Here is a 24,592-nt window from a genome sequence, read left to right as displayed (position 1 = left end):
CAGGTCGATGCGACTTGTGGCATTCAGGCCCATTTTCCGATGTTCAGATCGAAATCCTTTCCAGTATTCAGACTGATGAGCGGCATTCAGGCCATGGTTATTTCTGTGTTACCATTTATTTTGGTATCCAGTTTAACATTCTTTTTTCGATATTCAGACTGACTTTCACCGTACCAGACAGATTCTTCTTTCAAGACCACCTCTTTGCCGATTCTGACAGACATTGTTACTTCACTTCACTTCAGTGCAAATTTTTGGGCTTTTATTGTATTCAATCCCTTGATACCTCGAAAGCACGAAAGCAGCTGTCATCTTCCTCCCGGGTCTCTAGTTGATTGAATAGGGGCAGCTGTAATACCCCAAAATTTACCCTTCATTTTTCCTTAAAAAAAAAAAATTTAATTAATTAATTAATTAATTAAATAAATAAATAAAATAAATAAATAAAATATAACAAATTATTTTGGACTTGGGTCTCCCTCATTTGAGCCCACTACCCATGAAAATCAGTCTATAAATACTGAAGTTTCAGTAGAGGAGTGACACTTGGAGTTACACTGGGAGATTCACTTGAGAAAAAGGGAGAGAAGCAAAATACTCTGAGGTTTCCTTGGAACAAAACCCTGAGGAAAAAGATAGTGAGAGAAGACCTGACAGAGAACTCAGAGCAGCCTCCAAACCCTGAAGGGAACTCAACTTGTAAACCTCACGGGTGCAACTCAATTTCAATCAAGCTTTCCAATCGGGTTTGCCCTATATCCATCATCTTTATGCCTTTTATTTGAATGCTCTAAATGTATGAGGTATTATGGTTGAATTTGATACTTTTTTTGTGAGCCTTTTGTGAATTTTGATGGAATTATTCATGTGGTTACATTTTGATTTAGGGGCAACTCTGGGTTACCCTATTTTGTTTATTCTAACCTGTCTTGTGTTTCCATGGCATTGTTTTCTCTTGATTTCATCCTGCTGCTCTAACCCTTTGTCGAGTTTTGTGAGGGCTCACATGGCTTTCGCAGAGACACTCGCGTGGTTTCCCACTTTATTTGTGGGATACCCCCTGGAGTTTTATTCTGATTATTCGTGTTGACTGATTTCCTTTGACGGTCCAGCTGGAGACATTTCAGGGTTTCTTGCCCCTTTAACTACTATAGCTTCAGATCTTTATCCGTGTGGTAATTTTTTCCCTTTCTCATACTTTATCGCTTTCTTAGCTGGAAGACCTCGATAGGAGGCAATGTTTGAGCCCCTTGGTGGCATTTTACTTTGAGATACATGTTTTGTGTTTTGTATTCATATCCCTGCAGGTAGCGCGGTTCCTTCGTCAAGGACTGCCTTTTTGCCCTCGAGCATCCCAAACCCTAAAACCCAAAGCAACACGTTTACTCCTTCTACTACAGGCGAGTAAGTCTCCAAAGGTCGAGCATCCGGTAGATTGCGTAGTGACGTCGTTCGTCCAAAACCCAATCCATAACCCCGTAGTTAGCCGAACTACGGCTTGCTCTGATTCTCATTCCAGATGAGATACGTAGGCATAAGACGCGATGTCTTAGCGAGCACAATTACCCCTAACCCATAGGTCAGCCGAGCTACGAAGACTCTGATTCTCATATTCAGATGAGATACGTATACAGTGGATGCGACATCCGCGCGAGTCATTTTCATTTAACCCCTTTTTTTTTGGCAAACAACACAAGATAAACCCACACCCTTTAGACAAGAACTATAAAAGTGGATCCCGTAGAGTACTACGGATGCGTAGGGGTGCTAATACCTTCCCTTCGCATAACCGACTTCCGAACCCAAGATTTGGTTGCGAGACCCCGTCTTGTCCTTTCCTTTTTCAGGTTTACTTCGAGCGTTTCCTTTCCCTCCCTTGGGATAAATAACGCACGGTGGCGACTCTTCTGTCTTTTTCTTTCGCCGGTTGTTTTTTTTCGCACTGTATTTTTCAGGTTGCGACAACTATCATATAAAAGCACTAAAATTTTGCTCCTTGAAAAGTCTTCTTTTAAAACTGTTGGAAAATCTATATTAGTTTTACTAGGTAAAAAATTTAGAGTGTTTTTTTTACCTAGCACTCTAAATAATATTGTTTTTCTCATTGAAAAATTGGGTAAAAAATGTCTTAATGTACATGGGTTATTTACCAAATGATTTTTATGATCAAGTGAGTTTTATGTCATTAAGAAGTTGTGGCCTCAATTCAATGCAAGTTGAGCATGCAGTTATAATCATGTTGAATTCTATGAGATTTCAGTTGTTCAGAAGTCTGATACAAAGATCCTCAAGCCAAGCTTTTGAACTCTCTCACACATTTTGGAACTTTTATAGTTAAAAAGTAAATCACTTGTGTTTCTTTTCTTCCCTTTATGATCTGTAGTAGGAAGAGAATTTAACGGGACACTATATTGAGATGTCTCCAGAAACTTTATGATCTATAGTTGTTAGGTGCAGTGATAAATCCTAGAGTTCGAGGAACTAGGGCCTCCAGAAATAACAGAGAGAAAGAGAATTTGGATAAAATCTTTCTTATTTCATTCATTCCTTACATGTCCATATACATAATAGTTTTAGGATAGCAAATGCGGAAATAACGGAATACAAAATAAGGAAGGTCTAGAGAATATTGCTGCAAGATTTAGGTGAGCCACTGATAAGCTGCCACCTCATTTCCTCCTAACTGAATTTGTTGATTTATCATGTGATGAAATCTTCTAGATACTTTGGCATGTGGACTTCTCTCTTGGGCCTTCCCATTGCAACATCATGGGCCACTTCCACTGTGTTTTCTTCAACCCATTTCCTATCATTCTCCACCCCATCTGGAAGCACCTTGTCCTCAAGGTGGTATGTTCGTTTGAGATTGTCCCAATCTTCCCAAGAAGTATCATCAGCATGCAGTCCTTCCCATTGCACGAGCACTTCGAGACGAGGCTCAGCCGTTTGAGTCCAGCGGGTGTTGAGTATCACTAGCGGAGTGATGATGGGTTGATTATCCAATGCTGATGGAGGTAATGTCGCTGTTGGAATTGGGGCAAAAGAGTCTTTGTGAAAAGGTTTCAACATGGAGCAGTGAAAAACCGGATGAATTTTGGATCCTTGTGGCAAGAGGAGTTTGTAAGCAACACTTCCCACCTTCTCTAGAATTTGAAACGGATCGTAAAAACGTTTGCTGAATTTCGAATAAGGAGTGGCAGTGACGGAAATCTGTCGATGTGGTCGTAATTTAACCATCACCCAATCTCCGATATTGTATTGCATATCCCGTCTATGTGCATCAGCAAATTTCTTCATATCTTGTTGTGCCCTGGTCAGTTTTCTGCGCAGAGAGATCAGCATAGTCTCACGATTAGCCAACAATTCATCAACAACTTCAATAGTGGAGGTGCCTACCAAATATTGCGGAATGGTGGGTGGTGTTTTCCCAAAAGTAATCTCAAAGGGAGATTTTCCAGTGCCTGAGTGTTGAGACGTGTTGTAAGACCATTCAGCCCACACGAGAAACTTGCCCCAAGTTGTCGGTTTCGAGTGTATAAACGCACGAAGATACTGCTCAATGATCCTATTTGCCACTTCTGTCTGGCCATCAGTTTGAGGGTGGTAGGACGAACTCATACGTAACTTAGTGTCGCTGAGTCTGAACAGCTCTTGCCAGAATCGACTCACAAATAATGGATCACGGTCTGAAACCAAGCTACGAAGCATGTCGTGGATCTTGCCAACAATGTCCATAAAGAGTAAGGCAACCTTGTAAGCAGTATAGTGAGGCTGCAACATACCAAGATGAATGCCTTTGGAAAAATGGTCAACGACCACTAGGATTGTGGTGTTCCCTTTGTAAGGAGGTAAACCCACGATAAAGTCAAGAGATTAGTCTTCCCACGGCGCATGAGGAATTGGCAATGGACAGAGCAATCCAGTAGCTTTCTTTGTTTCATATTTGGAGTGTTGGCAGTCCAGACAAGCGAGAACAAACTTATGGACATCATCACGCATCCCGACCCATGTAAAGTTTGAGCTTAAGCGTGCCAAAGTCTTGGTGACACCCATATGGCCTCCGGTGGGTGTTTTATGGAATTCCTCCAACAGAACCTTTATGAAGGAAGTGGTGCGTGGCAACCAAATGCGATATTTGTGATATATAAGACCCTGAATAATTTTGAAATCTTGTGCCCCCTCAGTGTTATTGGTAATGTCTTGCAGTTTAGAGAGAAATTCATGTTGCTGGGAGAGTTCATGCTTTAATGTTTTCAGGAAGGAGAAACTGGGGACTGACAGCATGTAGAACTCAGGGGACTCATTTTCTGGTATGCGAGAAAGGGCATATGCAACCACATTCGTTTTTCCGGAACGATACTGAATCGTGTAATCATAACCAATCAACCGTGACAGGTACAACTGCTATTCTGGCGTTTGTACCACTTGTGACATCAATTCCTTTAAGCTGCGGTGATCTGTCAGAATCACAAAGGAGTGGCCCAACAAATATTGTCGCCATTTCTTCACTGATGCTGTGATGGCAAAGAGTTCTCTGACATATGTAGACGCGTTCAACAACTTGCGACAGAATGATTTGCTAAAGAAAGCAATTGGTTGGTTCTGTTGAGATAGCACGACACCCATGCCGACACCGGAGGCATCCGTTTCTACCATGAAAGGCAAAGTAAAATTAGGGAGAATCAGAGCTGGTGCGGTGCTTACCGCAGTTTTCAGAGTATCAAAAGCTAACTACGCACCAGAATTCCAGCCAAATTGATCTTTTTTGAGGAGTTGAGTTAATGGAGCTGCAATTGTCGCATATCCCTTGATGAATCGTCGGTAGAAACCTGTCAAACCCAAGAAACCACGAAGAGCTTTGAGAGTGCTTGGTACTGGCCACTGCTGAATCGTAAGAACCTTCGCTTTAACTGGTTCAACCCCATGTTGGGAAACAATGTGACCAAGGTATTCAATCTGACGTTGAGCGAACAAGCATTTTGATTGCTTGAGAAAAAATTGTCCCTCCTGTAAAACATGAAATTCTTGATCCATATGCTTCAAGTGGTCCTCATAATTAGTGCTGTAAATTAGAATATCATCAAAGAACACAATGATAAACTTGCGCAGAAATGGCTTGAATATCGTGTTCATGGTAGCTTGAAATGTCGATGGGGCGTTGCATAGTCCAAACGGCATAACCCGGAACTCATAGTGACCCTGATGTGTCCGAAAGGCGGTTTTAAAAACATCTTCCTCCCGCATCAGGATCTGATGATACCCCTGTAGAAAATCCAATTTTGTGAACCACGCAGCCCCACCCAACTCGTCTAACAATTCATCAACAGTGGGGATGGGAAATCGATCCTTTATAGTGATTGAATTCAAGGCCCGATGGTCGACACAAAATCTCCAAGACCCGTCTTTCTTCTTAACAAGGAGAACCAGTGACGAAAAAGGACTTGTACTCGGTCGTATCACGCCATTAGCTAGCATAGTGTCCACTTGTTTCTCAATTTCGTGTTTCTGAAAATAGGGATAGCGATAGGGACGAACATTAACAGGATGGGCCTGGGGTAGTAAGTGTATGGAGTGGTTGGTCTCACGAGCAGGTGGAAGGTTTGACGGTATCTGAAATAAGGAGTCATACTTGTGGAGTAGTGTTTGGAGTTTAGGGTCACTGATTTGGGTTGAAGGGGGCTCTGGTTGTAGAACTTGGATATGAAAGAAGGCACTAGCTCCTTTAGTGTGGAGGAGGCGTCGCACCTGTTGGGCAGTAATGAGGTGAAGGCCACCATCTCTCTCACCCCTTAGTTCTATCATCTTACCATTCTTGAGAAACTTCATAGAGAGATCATTATAGTCAGTAAGAATCGGACCCAAGGATTTCATTCATTGAACACCTAACACAATATCAGCACCACTGAGGGGAAGGACGTGTAGGTCAACGGTGAATGTGTGAGACTGAATGTGAATTTTTACTTGAGGGCAAATTTGGTGGCACTCAATTTCATTGTCGTTACCTACAATGACCTTGAGAGAGTAAGTGGATTGGGCCTTCAGCCCAAGAGATTTAACCAGCGTTTCTTGGATAAAGTTATGGGTGCTGCCTCCATCAACTAGGATAACTGCATTGTGGGTGGAGATGCGGCCCACCAGACGCAGAGTTTCAGGGGCCAAGTGGCCCGAAAGGGCAGGGAAACTGATTTGGGCTTGATTAAGGGTCGGGTCGGGTTCCGATTCAAATAACAACTCAGATTCACAAGGATTCAGAATCGTATTTGTTTCTTGGGGCTCATCTTCTTCCGTAATAAGGACAAAAAAATTTGACGCACATTTGTGACCTGGACTAAACTTCTCCTCACAGTTAAAACACAAACCCTTCTCACGACGGAGAGTCATCTCCGTAGGTGTCAGTCGTTTGAAATGTGGTACGGGTTGTTTGGAAAACGGTTATGTGATGCAGCAGGGGTAGGAAGTATACCTTTATTGCGAGCAGATATGTGAGCTTCATGGAGTTTCTCTTCCTGCAACCTGGCCAAAGCAACAACTTGGATAAGCGATAATGGTTGTAACGCCTGAACCTCGCGACGAATGTCCGGTGCAAGCCCTGAGATGAAGCAGCTTAAGAGAAAGCTCGGTGGGAGACCCACAATACGATTTGCAAGCGTCTCAAATTCTGTTAAATATTCGTTGACCGACCCTTTCTGAGTGAGTTTGAACAATGCGCCCTTGGGATCGTCGTACTGTGACGGTGCGAAACGGGCCTCGATTGCGTGTAGTAACGCCGCCCAACTGGTAAGCTGGCCGTTGCGAGACATCCATTGAAACCATCCGAGAGCCGGCCCTTCCATGTAGAAGGATGCAATTGTCAGTCGTTCTGCTTCCGGTGTGTCGTGATACTCAAAAAATTTGTTGATCTTGAAGATCCAACCCAAAGCATCTGTTCCATTGAAGCGAGGCACGTCGAGCTTCATACGGTGAGGTTTATTGGAGTTTTGGGGTGAGGTGTAGGACGGAGATCCGTTACCGGGGGAGTGAGATGACGTGTCGAGGGAGGAGAGTTTGCCGAGAATGTCATCAATTTTGGAAGCAAGAAGTGTTTGTGAATTGGTAAGAGAAGTTTGATTGGTGGTTAAACGGGAGATAGCTTCGTCGATAGCTTTCGATCGAGTGCCGTCAGCCATGGATGAGGTTCAATGAAAGCACCAAATTTGTTAGGTGCAGTGATAAATCCTAGAGTTCGAGGAACTAGGGGCCTCCAGAAATAACAGAGAGAAAGAGAATTTGGATAAAATCTTGCTTATTTCATTCATTCCTTACATGTCCATATATAAAATAGTTTTAGGATAGCAAATACGGAAATAACGAAATACAAAATAAGGAAGATCTAGAGAATATTGCTGCAAGATTTAGGTGAGCCACTGATAAGCTGCCACCTCATTTCCTCCTAACTGAATTTGTTGATTTAATTAAAAGATACTCATATTTAATGTTCTTTGACACAAGTTGCAACCTAACTTCAGATTTATATCATCAAAATCTTGTGATCTAATATATAAAGAATTGCACAATCATTTTGAAAATTCTTGCATTTTCAATGCATTTTATACATTCTTCTTCTCAAAGTGACAATAGACTGTGTTGGAAAGGAATAAAACTTATTATGACATTTGAAGATAGACTAGAAACCACTAAGTCAGAGTTATCCAATAAGTTGTAATTGATGTTTCTTTCACAAGCCTTTTTATTTCGAAACTCCTTTATGTCTCCTTTTTAGTTACCATTCTTTTAGAACTTGTACTTAATGCCATTTGTGGTGGTCTTGCAGCACTCTATCAGTTTACACAGCAGAACCTTCCAGCATGTAAACCTGTCCTTACACATGCATCAGTTAGTTCTTTTACAATACTTAATATTTTATGGTGCCTTTCTAAAAAATGTGGATTCTAACTTTGAAATGTTCTTTGCAGGTAATTTCTATATTTCTGTTGATGGGTTTAATTTCTATTCCTGTTGGAATTGTCACACTCCGTGCATCGTATAATGTATATATAATTTCTTCTTACATTAATGCGATGCAATTTCTTTATCTTTTCCTTTTAAATCATTATCCATATGCTTATTTTGATATTTTTTCCGATCAATGGATATGTAGGTTGTTGAAATTATGGACATATATGACAATGATTGTGTACCCGAAGATTATAGAGGTAACAAGGTAGCATATCTAAAAGATGACTCAATCCCTAAAAACTGTTCGTGATTCTTGATGGTGACAATTCATTTTTCACTTATTTACAATGTTCATAGATTATTGCTTCAGATTTCAGTCGTGTGCAAATAGTTCTATATAACAAATTGGTGGTGCGACATTGTTCCTTGTGTATTTAAATAGTGATTGACTTCCTCCTTACAATCTTTGGAAGTTGCCACAAGATTTGCAAACCTCTCTTGCAGTTTCTGTGGCTATGCCTATTATGATTAGTTTAAAAACTACTCTAAATAGACAGTGATTTTGCTCTCATGGCTATTTTGAAACTACTCTAAATTTTATCTTCTACACTCTAGATGGAGACATGTAATATTTATATTCCTGATCATCTATTTCCTCTTTTCAAAGTATTTGCCATTGTTTCTCAATTGTTTTACTTGAGAACTTGAGAAGAAATATCATAAGAATTTCTCGGTGCTTGAGAACATGATAAGTACAATTAGAAATTAAAACTAGCATTAACTCCTAACTTAAGGTACAATGAGTCTAAGAATGCTATGGACCTAAAGATAGAATGAATTTTAATTAGGGTAATGTTAACTTATGTCTAGGGACACAAGTTAAGAGTTAAAGAAAATAATGTTATGTTGGAATTTGTCTTTGATTTTAATAAAAACATAAAATTAATTTTTTTTATTATTTTTCCCAATACAAATTTTCTATAACTAGATTTCTTAACTTATGCCCTTAGGGCACAAGTTAGCATTATCCTTTTAATTATAATTAGAAAATGATATATGATTTATATTCTATTTCGGTCAAACCCCTCAAATTGGAAAGTGTGAGGTAAAGAGTTTGATGTTAGCACTTCTTTTTTATTTTTTTAATATTTAGTTTTTAGTTGTAGAATTTAGCACTTTTATCATATCTTTAATGTTGAAAATATGATTGAAATCCTTTATAAAATGACACGGGACACAATCAATTAGATTTGAGCAATAAAACATGAAATATTGATTATTATGTATATGATTGAATAACTGATTTATTCTCACTCAAGATAATTTGCTATTATATAATAGATATTAGGCAATCACTCATTTTCATTTGTGTCTAATGTTAATAATATGATTTAAATACTTAAAGTGGCATGGGACACAATCAATTAGATTCAGATTCAGCCAATAAATCATTCATAAATATTACTTTTAATGTGCATTTAATACAATTATATTGTACAAAATAAATTTTCATTAAATTTAATTCTATTTCAAATAAATAATTTAAGATATAAATGTTTTTACTCATGCCGACGCACGAGTCTTCTACAAGTTTAGAAAAGTAAACTCAATGACTACTAACATGACTATTTTTTATGCTTCATCATGTATTGGTTTTATATCCTTAACAAACCCTTTTTATATATTTATCAATTCATTCCTACACTTACAATAAAGTAGTAAAATATAGATAGGATCAAATGCTGACAACCTAATAAAATAATACACTATCCAATCACTATTATAAGTAAATTTAACTTCTTTTTTTGATACATTTGACGGCTAATGTATCTAGTCCACATATGTATTTGAGACACTAATAATCAAATGTACCAAAAAAGTTAAATTTGCTTATAATAGTGACCGAATGGTGTATTAGTTTACTCTATAGGCTTACTAGATAAATGGACTTGATTGGTAATACAATATTTAAATCCCAAAACCAACTCATATCAGCCATGTTGCGAAAACGTGAATTGAAAATTCTTCGGACATAAACATTTGCAAATAAATATGAATATTGTAAACACCACATTACAACATTTATATTCTTCATGATTCATAATAATTTATCAACAATTCTATTAAAAATTTTATCAAAGCAATTTTATAATTCTAATGAGATTAAGAACTTCTCATCTCTACCCCATCACACAAAATATCTAAATTGATAGTCCTTTCCCCCCTTACCTTGTAATTTCAAAAAATTCAGCAAGATGAGATTCAAGTGATCTATTCTCTCAAGCCCTAACACTCATTTTCCAAAAACTTGTTTCTCTATTCTCCTATTTTTCATGTACTGATAGGACGAGTCTATTTCCCTAATTTTCTAGAATATATATTATTCTAATTACTTTTGCCTAATTATTATTATTATCCAACTAATTTTTAATCTCTCTCCTCTTACCATATATTTCTCTCAAATCACACAATTGACCAAACAATCATATTTCTATTTTATTTAAATAACTCAATTATAATACTATTTATTCTAAGAATTAATTATTTTTAAAATAATTTTATTCACTTCTAAGATCTCTCCACACACCCAACACAAGGACATATAACCCACAATCATATAATAAGCAATTAAATCACACAAAATACATAAATAAATTAAATAAAATAATCTAACGAAAACGAGGTGCTATAGTTCCAAGTGAGTTCCTTTGGGTATTGGTACTACATCCCAAACATCATTTCTGGAAAATTGATTGAGTTCCTCTTGCATAGTCAAAATCCATTATGTGTCCTGAATTGCTTCATCAATTAATGTAGGGTCTAGTAGAGACACCAAACCCAAAAGGCTTTCTTTGAGGGCTTGAAAGAGGATTTGGTTCTTACGGGTTCAGACTTATCTCCCATAATCAATTCTTCAGAATGTGAAGATCTTTGTATGTGCCTTCTCAGAGGATTATGAGCTTCAACAACTTCTGTTTGAGGAGCTTTAGAGTCCCTAGCTTCATCTTTTTTTGGCTTTTGAAGTCTTTCATTCAGAACTAGAGTAAGTGATCTCCAGATCTGCAAATTTCTCAACTAGCTTTGACTTTTCATAGTCAAGCTTATCATCGAATCTGACATGGATTGATTCTTCAATAATCGGTGTCTCAGTGTTACACACTTTGTAGTCTTTCGAGCGTTCAGAGTATCCTAATATGATGCACTTTTGTGCCTTAGAATCAAACTCGCTCAGATTCTCTTTAGTGTTCAACATAAAACAAGAACATCCAAAAGGATGAAAATATAAAATGTTAGACTTTAAATTATTCCATAATGCATAGGGAGTCTTAACCATAATAGGTTTATAGAGATCTTATTCTGAATATAACAAGTTGTATTGATAGCCTCTGCCCAAAAGTGCTTGGCCACATTAGTCTCGTTGATCATGGTTCTGACCATCTCTTGCAGAGTCCTATTCTTCCTATCTACAACTCCATTTTGTTATGGATTTCTAGTGCAGGAGAAATCATGGGAAATGTCATTTGCGTCAAAGAGTTTTTCAAAATCTTTGTTTTCAAATTCACCACCATGATCACTTTTGACTTTTACAATTCTGAGATCTTTCTCATTTTGCACTTGGGAGCAGAAGGTAGAAAACACAGAATGCGACTCATCCTTGTGTCTAAGAAATTTCACCCATGTCCATATGATGTAGTCATCAATAACGACTAATCCATACTTCTTACCATTGACAGAGGTAGTTTTTACTAGACTAAACAAGTCAATGTGCCGAAACTTCATTGGTCTGGAGGTTGAAACAACATTTTTAACCTTGAAAGACATTTTAGAAAATTTGCCTTTCTGACATACTTCACAAAGAGCATCTGAAGAAAACTTCAGATTTGGCAGGCCTTTGACAAGATTAATCTTGTTAATCTGAGAAATCCTCCCCATGCTAACATGACCTAATCGTCTATGCCATGTTCATTGCTCTTCATTCAGACATAAGACATTTTACATTTTGATTTTTCAAATTAGAAAGTCTTCTCTTGTAAATGTTCTACTTCCTCTTTCCGTTGAAAAGAACTGAACCATCCTTTTGACTGACAGCTTTACAAGACTTTTGATTGAAAATAATATTATAACAATTGTCACTTAATTGACTTATGGAAAAAAGATTATGCATTAATCCTTCAACTAAAAGAAAATTAGTAATGGAAAGAAGTTTATCGTTACCTACTTTTCCAGAACCAATGATTTTCCCTTTCTAATCACCTCTGAAACGAACGACGCCTCCAGGCTTAAGTTCCAGGCTTTGGAACATATGCCTTATTCCCTTCATGTGTCGCGAGCATCCAGTGTCCAGGTATCATGACTGGTGTCTTAACTCCGCTGCTAACGATATCCGTAACATATATTATTTTATCTTTAGTGTCATACCCCAAAATTCACCATATTCTTCACAAAGTTCATCTAGGTCACTAACCATAATCATCTGCATATCATTGTGATCATTCATTTCATCTGCATAGCCATTGGTCCATTACAAGAGGACATGTATCATGGATTCAAAGCTTTGTGCGTGCACCTATTGGAAGCTAGAGTTTCTCTGCAGCTAAAGGTGGCTCAATCAATCGAACCCTAATTAGACGTAGCGCTTGAGGCTTGTGTATGTCCTTATTATTGGTGATTCAACTTTGGCTTATTGGTGTAGCAAAAACCTAATTTGGGATCCTCATTTGATCATGGTGTCCACAAACCCTAATTATTCCCCATGCCCTTATGGATGGCCTCCTAACCCTAATTTCATCATCGTTTCATTGATGCTTGATCCTCTTGCTTGGTCAAGCTTCACCCCACAACCTTTTGTTCATGGTTATTCTTGTTGTTCTTGTTGGTTCCTTGGTGTTAATCCCACTTGTGCATCATGTGCTTGTGTCCTTTGGATTATGCCTAAGTACATACTTTGCTATATCACTTAGTCATCCTTATGCCTAGCCATAGTTATTACCTTGCTTAGCCTATTTTCATTTGTTCATTGTTCATTTCACCTGTAGCTATGGCCTTTGGTTTTTGTTTAATGGCTCATTCAAGATTTGTCATGGATTTTTTTCTTTCACATTTCATTCATGTATTTTTGCTTTAATTTTAAGTCAGTTACAAGTTATGGTCATAGTTGATTCAAAGTCATATCATTTCCAAGGCATGTTCATGTCAATTCAATACAAATTCATTCATTACAATATCAAATTCATGACTATGATCCCATTCATGTAGCTATTACATTACATTTCATTGTTCATTACATGAAAGAGTGCAATTTGGAAACTTTGATCAATTGTTGACTTTGGTCAACAATTGACTTTGTGGTCAACTACTTCACCAAAGTCTACCACCCATTTCCAAACCTAAGTCTCATTTCCTAAACTATCATTCATGATTCATTTCAGGTCATTTTCCAACCATTTTCTTTTTCAATACAATACATGTTCATTCAGGTTCGTTTTAAACCATTTTTAACCATGGTCATATCAAGTCAAACCATTCATAAATTATTTCATATTACATTTCAAGTTCAAAACATAAACGTGCATCTTCAAATTTCAATCATTTCAACCATGCAATGTTACATTAACCAATACAATTACATTTTCACATCACATAACCAACTCCATGAACCATACATCTCCAAAATATGACAAGTCTCAATTACTTTCATTTCAACAATGAACCATTGCATAACTTTGTTCTACATTTCCATAAAATCATAATACACAAATATTTCATAAGACATAACCATTTCCCAATTGACCATTTCATATATAAACCATACAAATACATGCATCCAGTTACAACAATAATTGTATATATTACATTTTTCCAATTCACAAGGTTCATTTCAAAATTTACAACAAAATTCCATAATAGTTCAACATGATCCAATAGCCAAACTCCTAGATCATTAGCTACAATTCCAAGCTAATTCAAAACCAGAAAGATCCCAAGCATCCATAAGCAAAAGGTCTGTCTCCAAACTTGATCACAATCCAAACTCCTTGACCAATACCCTGCCACAATAGTATTGTCCTTAGCCTACATAATCAACGTAGTGGAGGGAATGGTGATCTTGTACTGTGTACTATTTTTCGGACGCAAAATATTTTTATCTTTAGAGGCTTCTGATGAAATGATGTTGAAGCATGCTAATAAGGATCAAAAGACTATTTGACATAATCTTTAGAACCTGGATCTTCAGAGTCTTGACACAGTTCCTCAGAACCTGGTCTTTATAGTCTTCAGATCTTGTTCTTCATAATCTTCATAACTTGATCACAAAATCTTGAAGGCTGACATTCCTTCATAGGCTCTTCAATCAGAGTCACATTAAGAAGCTTTAGCATAAACGTTCATCATAACCGTTGTCTAAGAGTATTTTAGAACTTCATAGTATCTTGTAAAACACTAGTATTTCTTCAGAGTCATAGTGTGTTTATTCCAGTATCTGAGGATGTCGTGTGTCAATGCTTCAGATTCTGAACCTGTTAGAAAAAGCTACACACTAGATAAAAACTATTAGTGTACAAAATTATTCTCTAAGAAATAATGCATTGTTATCATCAAAACTAAAGGCCAGATGCAGAACAAAATCTTGTTCTTACAATCTCCCCCTTTTTGATGATGACAAAATCATGTATTTTGATGAACAATTTTTACTTGGTTTAATCCCATAAAAATATCAGAGTGAGGTTTGTAAGCTCCCCTTGAATTTCATATTGTTAAAAATTATTTTTCAACTTAGAATATCATAGTTAGGTTTGCAAGCTCCCACTAAAAATTTAAGACTTAAACTAATCTTAACACATATAAAAATCTCAATTAGTATGAAAGAAATAACTTCCCATAAGGCAGAAGCCTGATTACTAAAGCATGGTTGTTATCTTTCCATAAGGCAGAAGCATAGTTGTAATGGATGAAGTAACTTCCCATAATGCAACAACTTAGGTACATAAGTATTTCATTCAGAATCATTGCTTGGGTGTCAGATAGTCTGGATATCAATCTTGTCATAGAGCATGATTTGTCAGAGCTTTCATAGTCTTGGTTTCATAACCTGGTTGTATTCCTCATGTCTGGTTGTTATCATAAATTGTATACGCCTGGTTCAACCTTGATCACTTAAACATAGTTTAGAATAAGAATACGTCTTGTTAACTACAAATTACTTTAGTTAACTATCTAAAACATAAGCCTAATTCTTAAACATAATCCTGGTTCCTATGAACTTGATTCAACTTGCTTGGTTAATGCCTTAGAACCTGAAACACTTGGTTAACATGGTGAAATTTTTCAAAGTTCTCAAAATCACCAATGTTAGAACATATAATGACATGTTTGGATTTCAGAATTGGAATTAGATATGTCAAAATCAGGGTCATTCTTTCTCCCCATTTGTCATCATTAAAAAAGATAAGATAAAAGACAAAGTAAACCAAGAATAGAATTTCATTTCATTAAAAAATATAACTCAATACAAAAATGAAACAGAAAACAAAGACAACACAAAGTTTTAAAAACTAGGTTTTATGAGGGGGTGGTAGTCTTGATAAGATCTCTCTAAGCAACCATTCGATCTTTGAAGTCTTCTCATCCTGATGCTTGAGTCTCTCTTTAACTTCATAATTCTCAGCCACCAGATGCTTCAAAGTATTCAAAATTAATTCCTCAGAAACCATGGTCTTCTTGAGTCCAGAGTTACTTCCATCTTCAAGAGTAGTCTAAGTTTGAAAGGGGGGTGGAGTCACTTCTGGAGAAGCAAGTAAAAGCATTGGAGGAACCTTCTAAACCAGAGAGTATGGCACAAAAGTTCCTTTTAGGTTACTTCAGGCAAGCAATCTTCAACTCTTCAGAGCTAACTTCTATCCAACTTCTGAAGTTATTGGTCAGAGCATACACTTTAGAGAGATTTGCGTTAGAAGTGCAAGCCTCGGTGAGAGCATTGAGTATTCCAATAACCTCACCTTCAAACTAAGTAAACAATTCATCTAAGGGTGTAGGGTGAATGTTGGTTTGAGAGGTTGTTTTTTCATAGTAGGGCTAAGGGGTTCTATCTAGGAAGACTAGGAGTTCAACTTCTGACTTCGTATCAGAATCAATGTATGATTCTGCAATAGGGGTGTCAGAGTGAGTGGGGATTGATGATTGAGGGTTTTCTGGTTGAATAAGGTGGGATGCAAGAAAATATGGTAATAATGGTTGAGGTGTTGGTGATATGGTGGATGTTACAATTTCATAAATAGACGGTGAGGGTGGTGGAATGGTGATATTTAGATTTGAGGATTGGGGAGAAGAAGTATGAATGGGTTTAAAAGGAATTGGTTCCAGAACATAAGGAACATTGTGAGAAAGAATGGTTGAGGGGAGGGAGAAACCTTGTAAAGAGGTACGTGGAAAGTGTTGGTGTAAGCCCTAGAGGCAAATACTTTTGGTACTTGTATTGAATTATTTATTAATAATAAAAGGCTTTTTCTTTATTATGTTTGTTTAATACAATCCGTAGAATAGCTAGTTCGTTTAATGTATCAAGTGTGAATTAATCATGAGATCCCATTAAACATAAGGACACTATTATTAAAGTATCCGTAGTCGAGCTTTGTTGTGAAGTGGGATAACATTAAAGCATTAAGACTATTATGTATATAGACTGATGATCATATCTCATGGATCATGGATAAGGAGTTATCAAGTCTTAAACATAGGTATGAATATTAGGAGTAATATTTATATTGGATTGACCCGCTATTAGAATACTATATAGAATGTTATGCAAGGTGTCATAAGTTATTCTCATGGTGATAGTGGTGTATACCAGCCTTTGACCTGAAACCACTATGGACCCTAGATGTAGAGTCAAATGCCTTATTGTTGATCAAATATTATCCGTAACTGGATGACCATAAAGACAGTTGATGGATACTCCACGAAGCATGCTGAGGGACATGAGTGACCTAGATGGACTTAAGTTAATTGTAGAACATCGTAAGGTACGATGCACTTAAGTAGAATACGAAATATGGTAAGGTACCACGTGCTTAAGTGATTTTGGTATATCATAAGATATGGGCCACATACACTTAAGTGGGCTTTTAAGCTTGCAGCCACACACAAGTGGTTCTATAAATAGAACCCTTGTGCAGAAGAATTCGTTCAGCTGAAAATTTCATTTCTCTCTCTCTCTCTCTCTCTCTCTCTCACACACACACACACACACACACACACACACACACAAAGCCTTTAATCGTAGCAGCTAGCACTGAGACTATAGGATTCCGTTCGTGTCGACTGGGTAGAGGCGTTGTCACCATTCAATGTTTGTGATCACTCATTCGATCTGCATCAAGGGTTTCAATCGCCATAAGAGTTAACAATTCTATCGCTGATCATGCCCATCCGTAAGGATCACTAAAGGAGAAAATTTTAATTTCCGCTGTGTTTTGGATCGCTATTCTCCTACAGAAAGGAGATAGATGAAGGGGATGTGGTTGTTGAAATGGATGAACGGTAAATAATAATAGGACAATGAGCTTCAGAAGATGCAGTTGTTCTAAAAGCAGTTCCAGTAGAAGTAGCTTCAAAGGCTCTGGGTTCTTCAGCAGAAGTATCCTTTTGATTGACAGCTTTACAAGACTTTTGATTGAAAATAATATTATAACCATTGTCACTTAAATGACTTATGGAAAAAAGATTATGCATTAATCCTTCAACTAAAAGAAAATTAGTAATGGAAAGAAGTTTATCGTTACCTACTTTTCCAGAGCCAATGATTTTCCCTTTCTAATCACCTCTGAAACAAACGACGCCTCCAGGCTTAAGTTACAGGCTTTGGAACATATGCCTTCTTCCCTTCATGTGTCGCGAGCATCCAGTGTCCAAGTATCATGACTGGTGTCTTAACTCCGCTGCTAACGATATCCGTAACATATATTATTTTATCTTTAGTGTCATACCCCAAAATTTACCATATTCTTCACAAAGTTCATCTAGGTCACTAACCATAATCATCTGCATATCATTGTGATCATTCATTTCATCTGCATAGCCATTGGTCCATTACAAGAGGACATGTATCATGGATTCAAAGCTTTGTGCGTGCACCTATTGGAAGCTAGAGTTTCTCTGCAGCTAAAGGTGGCTCAATCAATCGAACCCTAATTAGACGTAGCGCTTGAGGCTTGTGTATGTCCTTATTATTGGTGATTCAACTTTGGCTTATTGGTGTAGCAAAAACCTAATTTGGGATCCTCATTTGATCATGGTGTCCACAAACCCTAATTATTCCCCATGCCCTTATGGATGGCCTCCTAACCCTAATTTCATCATCGTTTCATTGATGCTTGATCCTCTTGCTTGGTCAAGCTTCACCCCACAACCTTTTGTTCATGGTTATTCTTGTTGTTCTTGTTGGTTCCTTGGTGTTGATCCCACTTATGCATCATGTGCTTGTGTCCTTTGGATTGTGCCTAAGTACATACTTTGCTATATCACTTAGTCATCCTTATGCCTAGCCATAGTTATTACCTTGCTTAGCCTATTTTCATTTGTTCATTGTTCATTTCACCTGTAGCTATGGCCTTTGGTTTTTGTTTAATGGTTCATTCAAGATTTGTCATGGATTTTTTTCTTTCACATTTCATTCATGTATTTTTGCTTTAATTTTAAGTCAGTTACAAGTTATGGTCATAGTTGATTCAAAGTCATATCATTTCCAAGGCATGTTCATGTCAATTCAATACAAATTCATTCATTACAATATCAAATTCATGAATATGATCCCATTCATGTAGCTATTACATTACATTTCATTGTTCATTACATGAAAGAGTGCAATTTGGAAACTTTGACCAATTGTTGACTTTGGTCAACAATTGACTTTTTGGTCAACAATTGACTTTCTGGTCAACTAGTTCACCAAAGTCTACCACCCATTTCCAAACCTAAGTCTCATTTCCTAAACTATCATTCATGATTCATTTCAGGCCATTTTCCAACCATTTTCTTTTTCAATACAATACATGTTCATTCATGTTCGTTTTGAACCATTTTTAACCATGGTCATATCAAGTCAAACCATTCACAAACCATTCATAAATTATTTCATATTACATTTCAAGTTCAAAACATAAATCGTGCATCTTCAAATTTCAATCATTTCAACCATGCAATGTTACATTAACCAATACAATTACATTTTCACATCACATAACCAACTCCATGAACCATACATCTCCAAAATATGACAAGTCTCAATTACTTTCATTTCAACAATGAACCATTGCATAACTTTGTTCTACATTTCCATAAAATCATAATACACAAATATTTCATAAGACATAACCATTTCCCAATTGACCATTTCATATATAAACCATACAAATACATGCATCCAATTACAACAATAATTGTATATATTACATTTTTCCAATTCACAAGGTTCATTTCAAAATTTACAACAAAATTCCATAATAGTTCAACATGATCCAATAGCCAAACTCCTAGATCATTAGCTACAATTCCAAGCTAATTTAAAACCAGAAAGATCCCAAGCATCCATAAGCAAAAGGTCCGTCTCCAAACTCCTTGACCAATACCATGCCACAAAGCCAACAATTCAGAAATTGTTATAACTTGTTTTCTGCAATGTAAAAAAGAGAACCGATGCACTACAACATTCAATCACATAAATCATTCATTTCCATAACATCAAGTCTTAGAATACAAGTGATGGCGACCATTACAATATAATTCAACCTATATCGCATTCAAACATGACATTCAAAATAGGGCTGCAATGCAAAGTTAGTCATGGCATCATTACATAGCGCACCAAAGAAAAACAAAGTAATCACTCATAAGCAGGTCTACAATTTACACAAACAGTCCACGAATAAATTCTGAGTGTCATTTTAACGTTTCTTTTCCAAATGCCTTACAAATTCTTGTGCATTGATGAGCACCACGTGCATTAACTCGTACCATTGACTGATCCACCCGCTGACTCATCATCCACCTTTAGCCATGTCATTTGACCTTATCCATTAGCTTTGTCCACATGCTGAAGAATTTCGTTGGGCCTTGTTGTTGTGGGCTTTAGGCCATTTCGCTGGAACAGTTTTGTTGTTTCTAGTGCACCCCCTTCCTACACAGAATTTGGATTTGGGCTTGCACTTCAGGCCCACGCGATTGGGGATATCTCAGCACCACAGTTCCAGAACTATACACCCCTCGCTCAATCTCTTTTTATTTTATTGTTTTTTTTCTTGTTTTTTTATCCATTTTAAGTTTGTGTTTTTAATTCTTGTTTGTATGATCTTGATTTTAATCTTGGTGGATTTTAATTGTTGATTTTATGTTTTGTTTTGCTTACCATGAGTAGAAAATGAATAAAAATATTTTTGCTAATTGTTCTTTTAGGAGCATAATTAGATGTATTAGTCATTAATTCAATTCATTTGTTAGTCATGAGAAAATGCCTAAAAAAATAATATTGATTAACCATTGGAGTTTTGGTTTGTGTGATCACTAATATTTTGCTATGTTAATTCAATTAATATGTCATGTTAGGAATGAAGAATTTATTTAGTTTCACATGCCATGTTTGATTTTAATCCCATTTTAATGGTGCTATTTCTTTAATTATGATTATTAGATCCAAATTGAAAATGATATTTCAATTTGATATGACGTGTTAGCATATCCATTATTCTCACCATGATCATTATATCATTTCATCATTTCACCATTTCATTAATTTGAGTTAGCATTTTAATTCCATTTTATTAATGCATACTAACCCCATTTTATTGTTTTGTGTTGACATGTGAATGTGGGATTCAAACCATCTGAGTTATCAATTATATTTTTGTTCATTCAATTATTTTGTATTGTTTGAAGTGTCATGCCACTTGTATGTTTTAGGCATGACACCTGATTTTAATTTGTATAATTCTTTTCATTTTCATTTATGTTGTATTGCTTACTTCCCCCCATTATGGGTCAAATGTCCCCCCACCCCATGATCATGTAATAGCTTAGGTTTATCATCATGCATGCTAATCAAAAAGATAAAAACAAAACGATAAATAAAGCATTTCAAAAGAAACAAAAGGTACTTTATCCAACGTCAAATTGTTTTCTAAATAAAACTCACACCATTGCAACGCGAATACTTGATCCAACATCAAGTATTTCCCATCCATTCCATGATCCATATCTCACCTCCATTCTCTTCTCAACCTAAATCTATTTATCTCCTCCATTCCTCACACACTTTTCATAATAAACTCAAACAGTTGATCCAACGTCAAGTGCCCTTTTCAAAAACATTTTATAACAAACTGAAATGCAAAAATGGGGTGTACGTGCTTGTACACAACATTCAAGTACTTGGGTTGTCGGTCATACCTAGCTTGAGGACCCGACACTTGAATTCCCCCTTAAAACATCTAATGATTCAAACAAGTTAGATCTAGGTGCTATGAGGGAGAAAAGGGGTAGTGAGGACTCCATTGTCCTCTCGACTCCCAAGTATTCTGATTGTTGGCCGTACTTAGTCAAGGGTCAGATACTTGTCTCCCTCTAAGTTCTGATGATTAGACTTGTGAAACTCTTTTCACAATTCAAATCTCTTTTTTGGATGAAAAAGATTGGTTAGGATAACATTATCCTCTCAACTCCCGAGTTCTTGGATTGTTGATTATATTTAGCCAAGGGTATGATGCTTGTCTCCGTACATAAAATCAACCCCAACAAATAAAATTATCTTTTGCCTCAGTGCACTATCTTCAAAAACCTTTCAAAAATGACATGTTACTTTCGTTCTACCGCAAATGACCCTTAAGCCTCCATGTGTGAGCAATTAATGTTTAACTGCTAGAGTGCGATCCAAGCATATCCACTTTACCGCAAACAAGCAAATACTTCTCGCTCCCATGAAAGACAAACAAGCAAGTGAACAGTAGCATGCAAACGTCAATACTGTTCGGTAAAAACAACTAAACAAATGTTTTGTTTGTGAGTCGAACTACGGAGCTCTGACTTACTTATTGCATGTATGAGGATACGTAGGCATAAGGGCCCAAATCCTTGGTGAGCACACTAACTTAAAACTTAATTTATATCCCCATCTCATTCTTTCATCTTATTCCCGATAGCAAGCAACATACAGATAAATAACATCCAGACACATTGATATGAGCAAGTGGTTCCCATGGAGTACCATGGATGTGGGGGGTGCTAATACCTTCCCCTTGCATAACCGACTTCCGAGTCTGCTCTTGGTTTCGAGAACATTCTTTCATTTTGGGTTTTATCGTTATTTTCCCTTTCCTCTAGAATAAATAAAATTTGGTGGCGACTCTGTATTTTTCGCGGCGCGATAACTGGCGACTTTGTTGGGGATGATATGGAGTTCCCATAAGCGAGTCAAGCCTTGCTTGCATGTATCATTTTCCTTGGATGTTTATTTTTGTTATCGCTTGTTTTATTTATCCATTCTTGTTATATATTTCTGTTACATATTATCTTATTGTGATCTTGTGGTATGGATACTATGGAGGGAAAAGCCTAATACACATGCTTAGAGAGTTCACCTAAGATAGGAGGGCTCTTTGAATTGACCTGTCAGACGTAGTTATCTTGAGGGGGAGATATGGAGATCCCGCTTGGAATAGATTATTTTTGGAGTTTTGCTGGTACGTGAGTCACGTTCATGCTGACAACCATTCTTCCAAAGAGAATCCATGAATCTGAGGACCTTTAGACAACCCTTGTCTTTTGAGGCTGAAGGCAATTTCACTTAGAGGAGGTCATCCCAAAAGTGTTATTAACTCACAAGTTATCTTGTGGCGATAACGATACTTTCACCTCATGATCCGTGAATCTAAGCATCTTCAAAAGTCTTAGTACTCACCTTGTGAGGGTATGTGGGTTTCTTGCAGGGAAACTTAACCTCCAACGCACCTTGAATCTACAGTGATCATGTCCTCTTGTAGCATATGCATTCATAACATATTGCATTCCATACATACTTGGGCATTATTCTCGGAGAATCCTAAGGGTTTGTAATTGTGCAGTGAACATTCCAAAATGGGATCAGAAAAGAAGAATACCCTTTCACTCAAGTTCAAGCTTCCAAGAATGGATACCATGTTGACTCTCAACATCAAAATTACTCCCTGTAAGAAGAACAACTTCATCTGCAGATATGGACAGATCCTGGATCTTCTTAATACCTCTGTAGACGTCTCAACTTTGGTGGCCTTATCCCAGTACTATGATCCACCACTCATATGTTTTACATTCAAAGACTTTCAGTTGGCTCCGACCATTGAAGAGTACGAGAAGCTTCTAGGTTGGTATGTGAAAGACCACTCTCCCTTCACAAAGTTGGGTGAACTATTGATGCCTGAATTAGTTGCTGAAGCACTCCACTTATATGTCGAAGAGGTATCCTTTGGTCTTGGACCTAGGGGATTTTCTAGGAAGTTCTTGGAAGACAAGGCATGGGCCTTGGATAAAGAAGGGAAATTGCTGCCTTTCAGTGACATTCTAGCCCTACTGATCTATGGAGTCGTCCTGTTTCCAAATGACGATGATTACATAAACCATTCCATCATTAGTGTGTTCGTATCTGGGAATCATGTCCCTGCCTTGGTGTCTGATGTGTATTACTGCTTACACACTAGGCATAAAAAGAGGAAGGGCGTGGTATTGAGTTGTGCTTCACTATTGTACACTTGGCTCTTATCTCACATGCCTCAAAAGGAGCCTTGGGTAGATTTCTTGAAGGACTTGAGGTGGTCCCAAAAGTTTGCCTCCCTTACTGCCAAAGATTTGGTTTGGTATCTTCCTACCTCCAACATAGATCAGGTTATCATGAGTTGTGGAAACTTCCCGAATGTGCCACTCATGGGTCCACAAGGTTGTATCAATTACAACCCTTTGTTGGCCATGAGGTAGTTGGGATATCTTATGGAGAATGAACCTAGGGCTGAACTACTTAAGGACTTCATCTTGCCTGGTTTGGGAACAGAGAACCCAACTCTGTTGCAAAAGGTTAAGCAAGCTTGGACTCAGATTCATCACAAAGGCAAAGAGCTAGGCAAACGTAATTGTCGAGCTAAGGAGCCGTATCACCAATGGGTGGTACAAAGGGCGAAAGAAGTCAAGATACCATACAGTGTGGATGTCCAGATTCTTCCCCGGAACTAGAGTCAGTGTATGCATCCAAGGGAGAAGTAGATGCATTAAAAGCAACTATCGCATAGTTAACTAAAGAGAATGGATACTTGCAATCAAAGCTCCTTGCATTGGATAGAGATTGGGCTAAGTTGAAAAGAAAGAGTGAAGAAGATATCGAGCTCTTATCAAAAAGCATAAAGAAGGTGAAATTTTAGGAGAACCTCAAAGAGAAATACCAAGATGGTTTAGCTCAAGCAGATATGGGGCTAATTTCCCTCCAAAAATAGTTAAAGCGGATAGAAAAGGAGCAAGGTTACAACCACCGTTGGTTCGAGTTGGCTGTCAAAGAAAAGAAAGTATTGGGAGATGAATCCGACTTGGAGATTCAGAAACTCAAGCTTTCCCTCCACGAGGCCAATGCCAAGATAGAGATGGAATGTCG

The 24,592-nt window shown here is 37.2% G+C and overlaps 1 protein-coding gene across 1 annotated transcript; it reads left to right on the top strand.

The window, feature by feature from the left end:
- Positions 1-23,055: 23,055 nt before the first annotated feature.
- Positions 23,056-23,928, top strand: LOC127122609 (uncharacterized). The gene has a single exon (XM_051052916.1). It carries the CDS (start codon positions 23,056-23,058, stop codon positions 23,926-23,928), a length of 873 nt encoding a protein of 290 aa, XP_050908873.1.
- The last annotated feature ends 664 nt before the right edge of the window (positions 23,929-24,592 follow it).

The sequence above is a fragment of the Lathyrus oleraceus genome, chromosome 2 (genome assembly GCF_024323335.1).
Source record: "Lathyrus oleraceus cultivar Zhongwan6 chromosome 2, CAAS_Psat_ZW6_1.0, whole genome shotgun sequence".
NCBI lineage: Eukaryota > Viridiplantae > Streptophyta > Magnoliopsida > Fabales > Fabaceae > Lathyrus > Lathyrus oleraceus.
This window is presented reverse-complemented; position numbering and strand designations above follow the sequence as displayed.

What these genes read in the sequence shown, in the direction of transcription:
- LOC127122609 (XM_051052916.1), top strand. Translation starts at nt 23,056, where the DNA reads ATGGGATCAGAAAAGAAGAATACCCTTTCACTCAAGTTCAAGCTTCCA.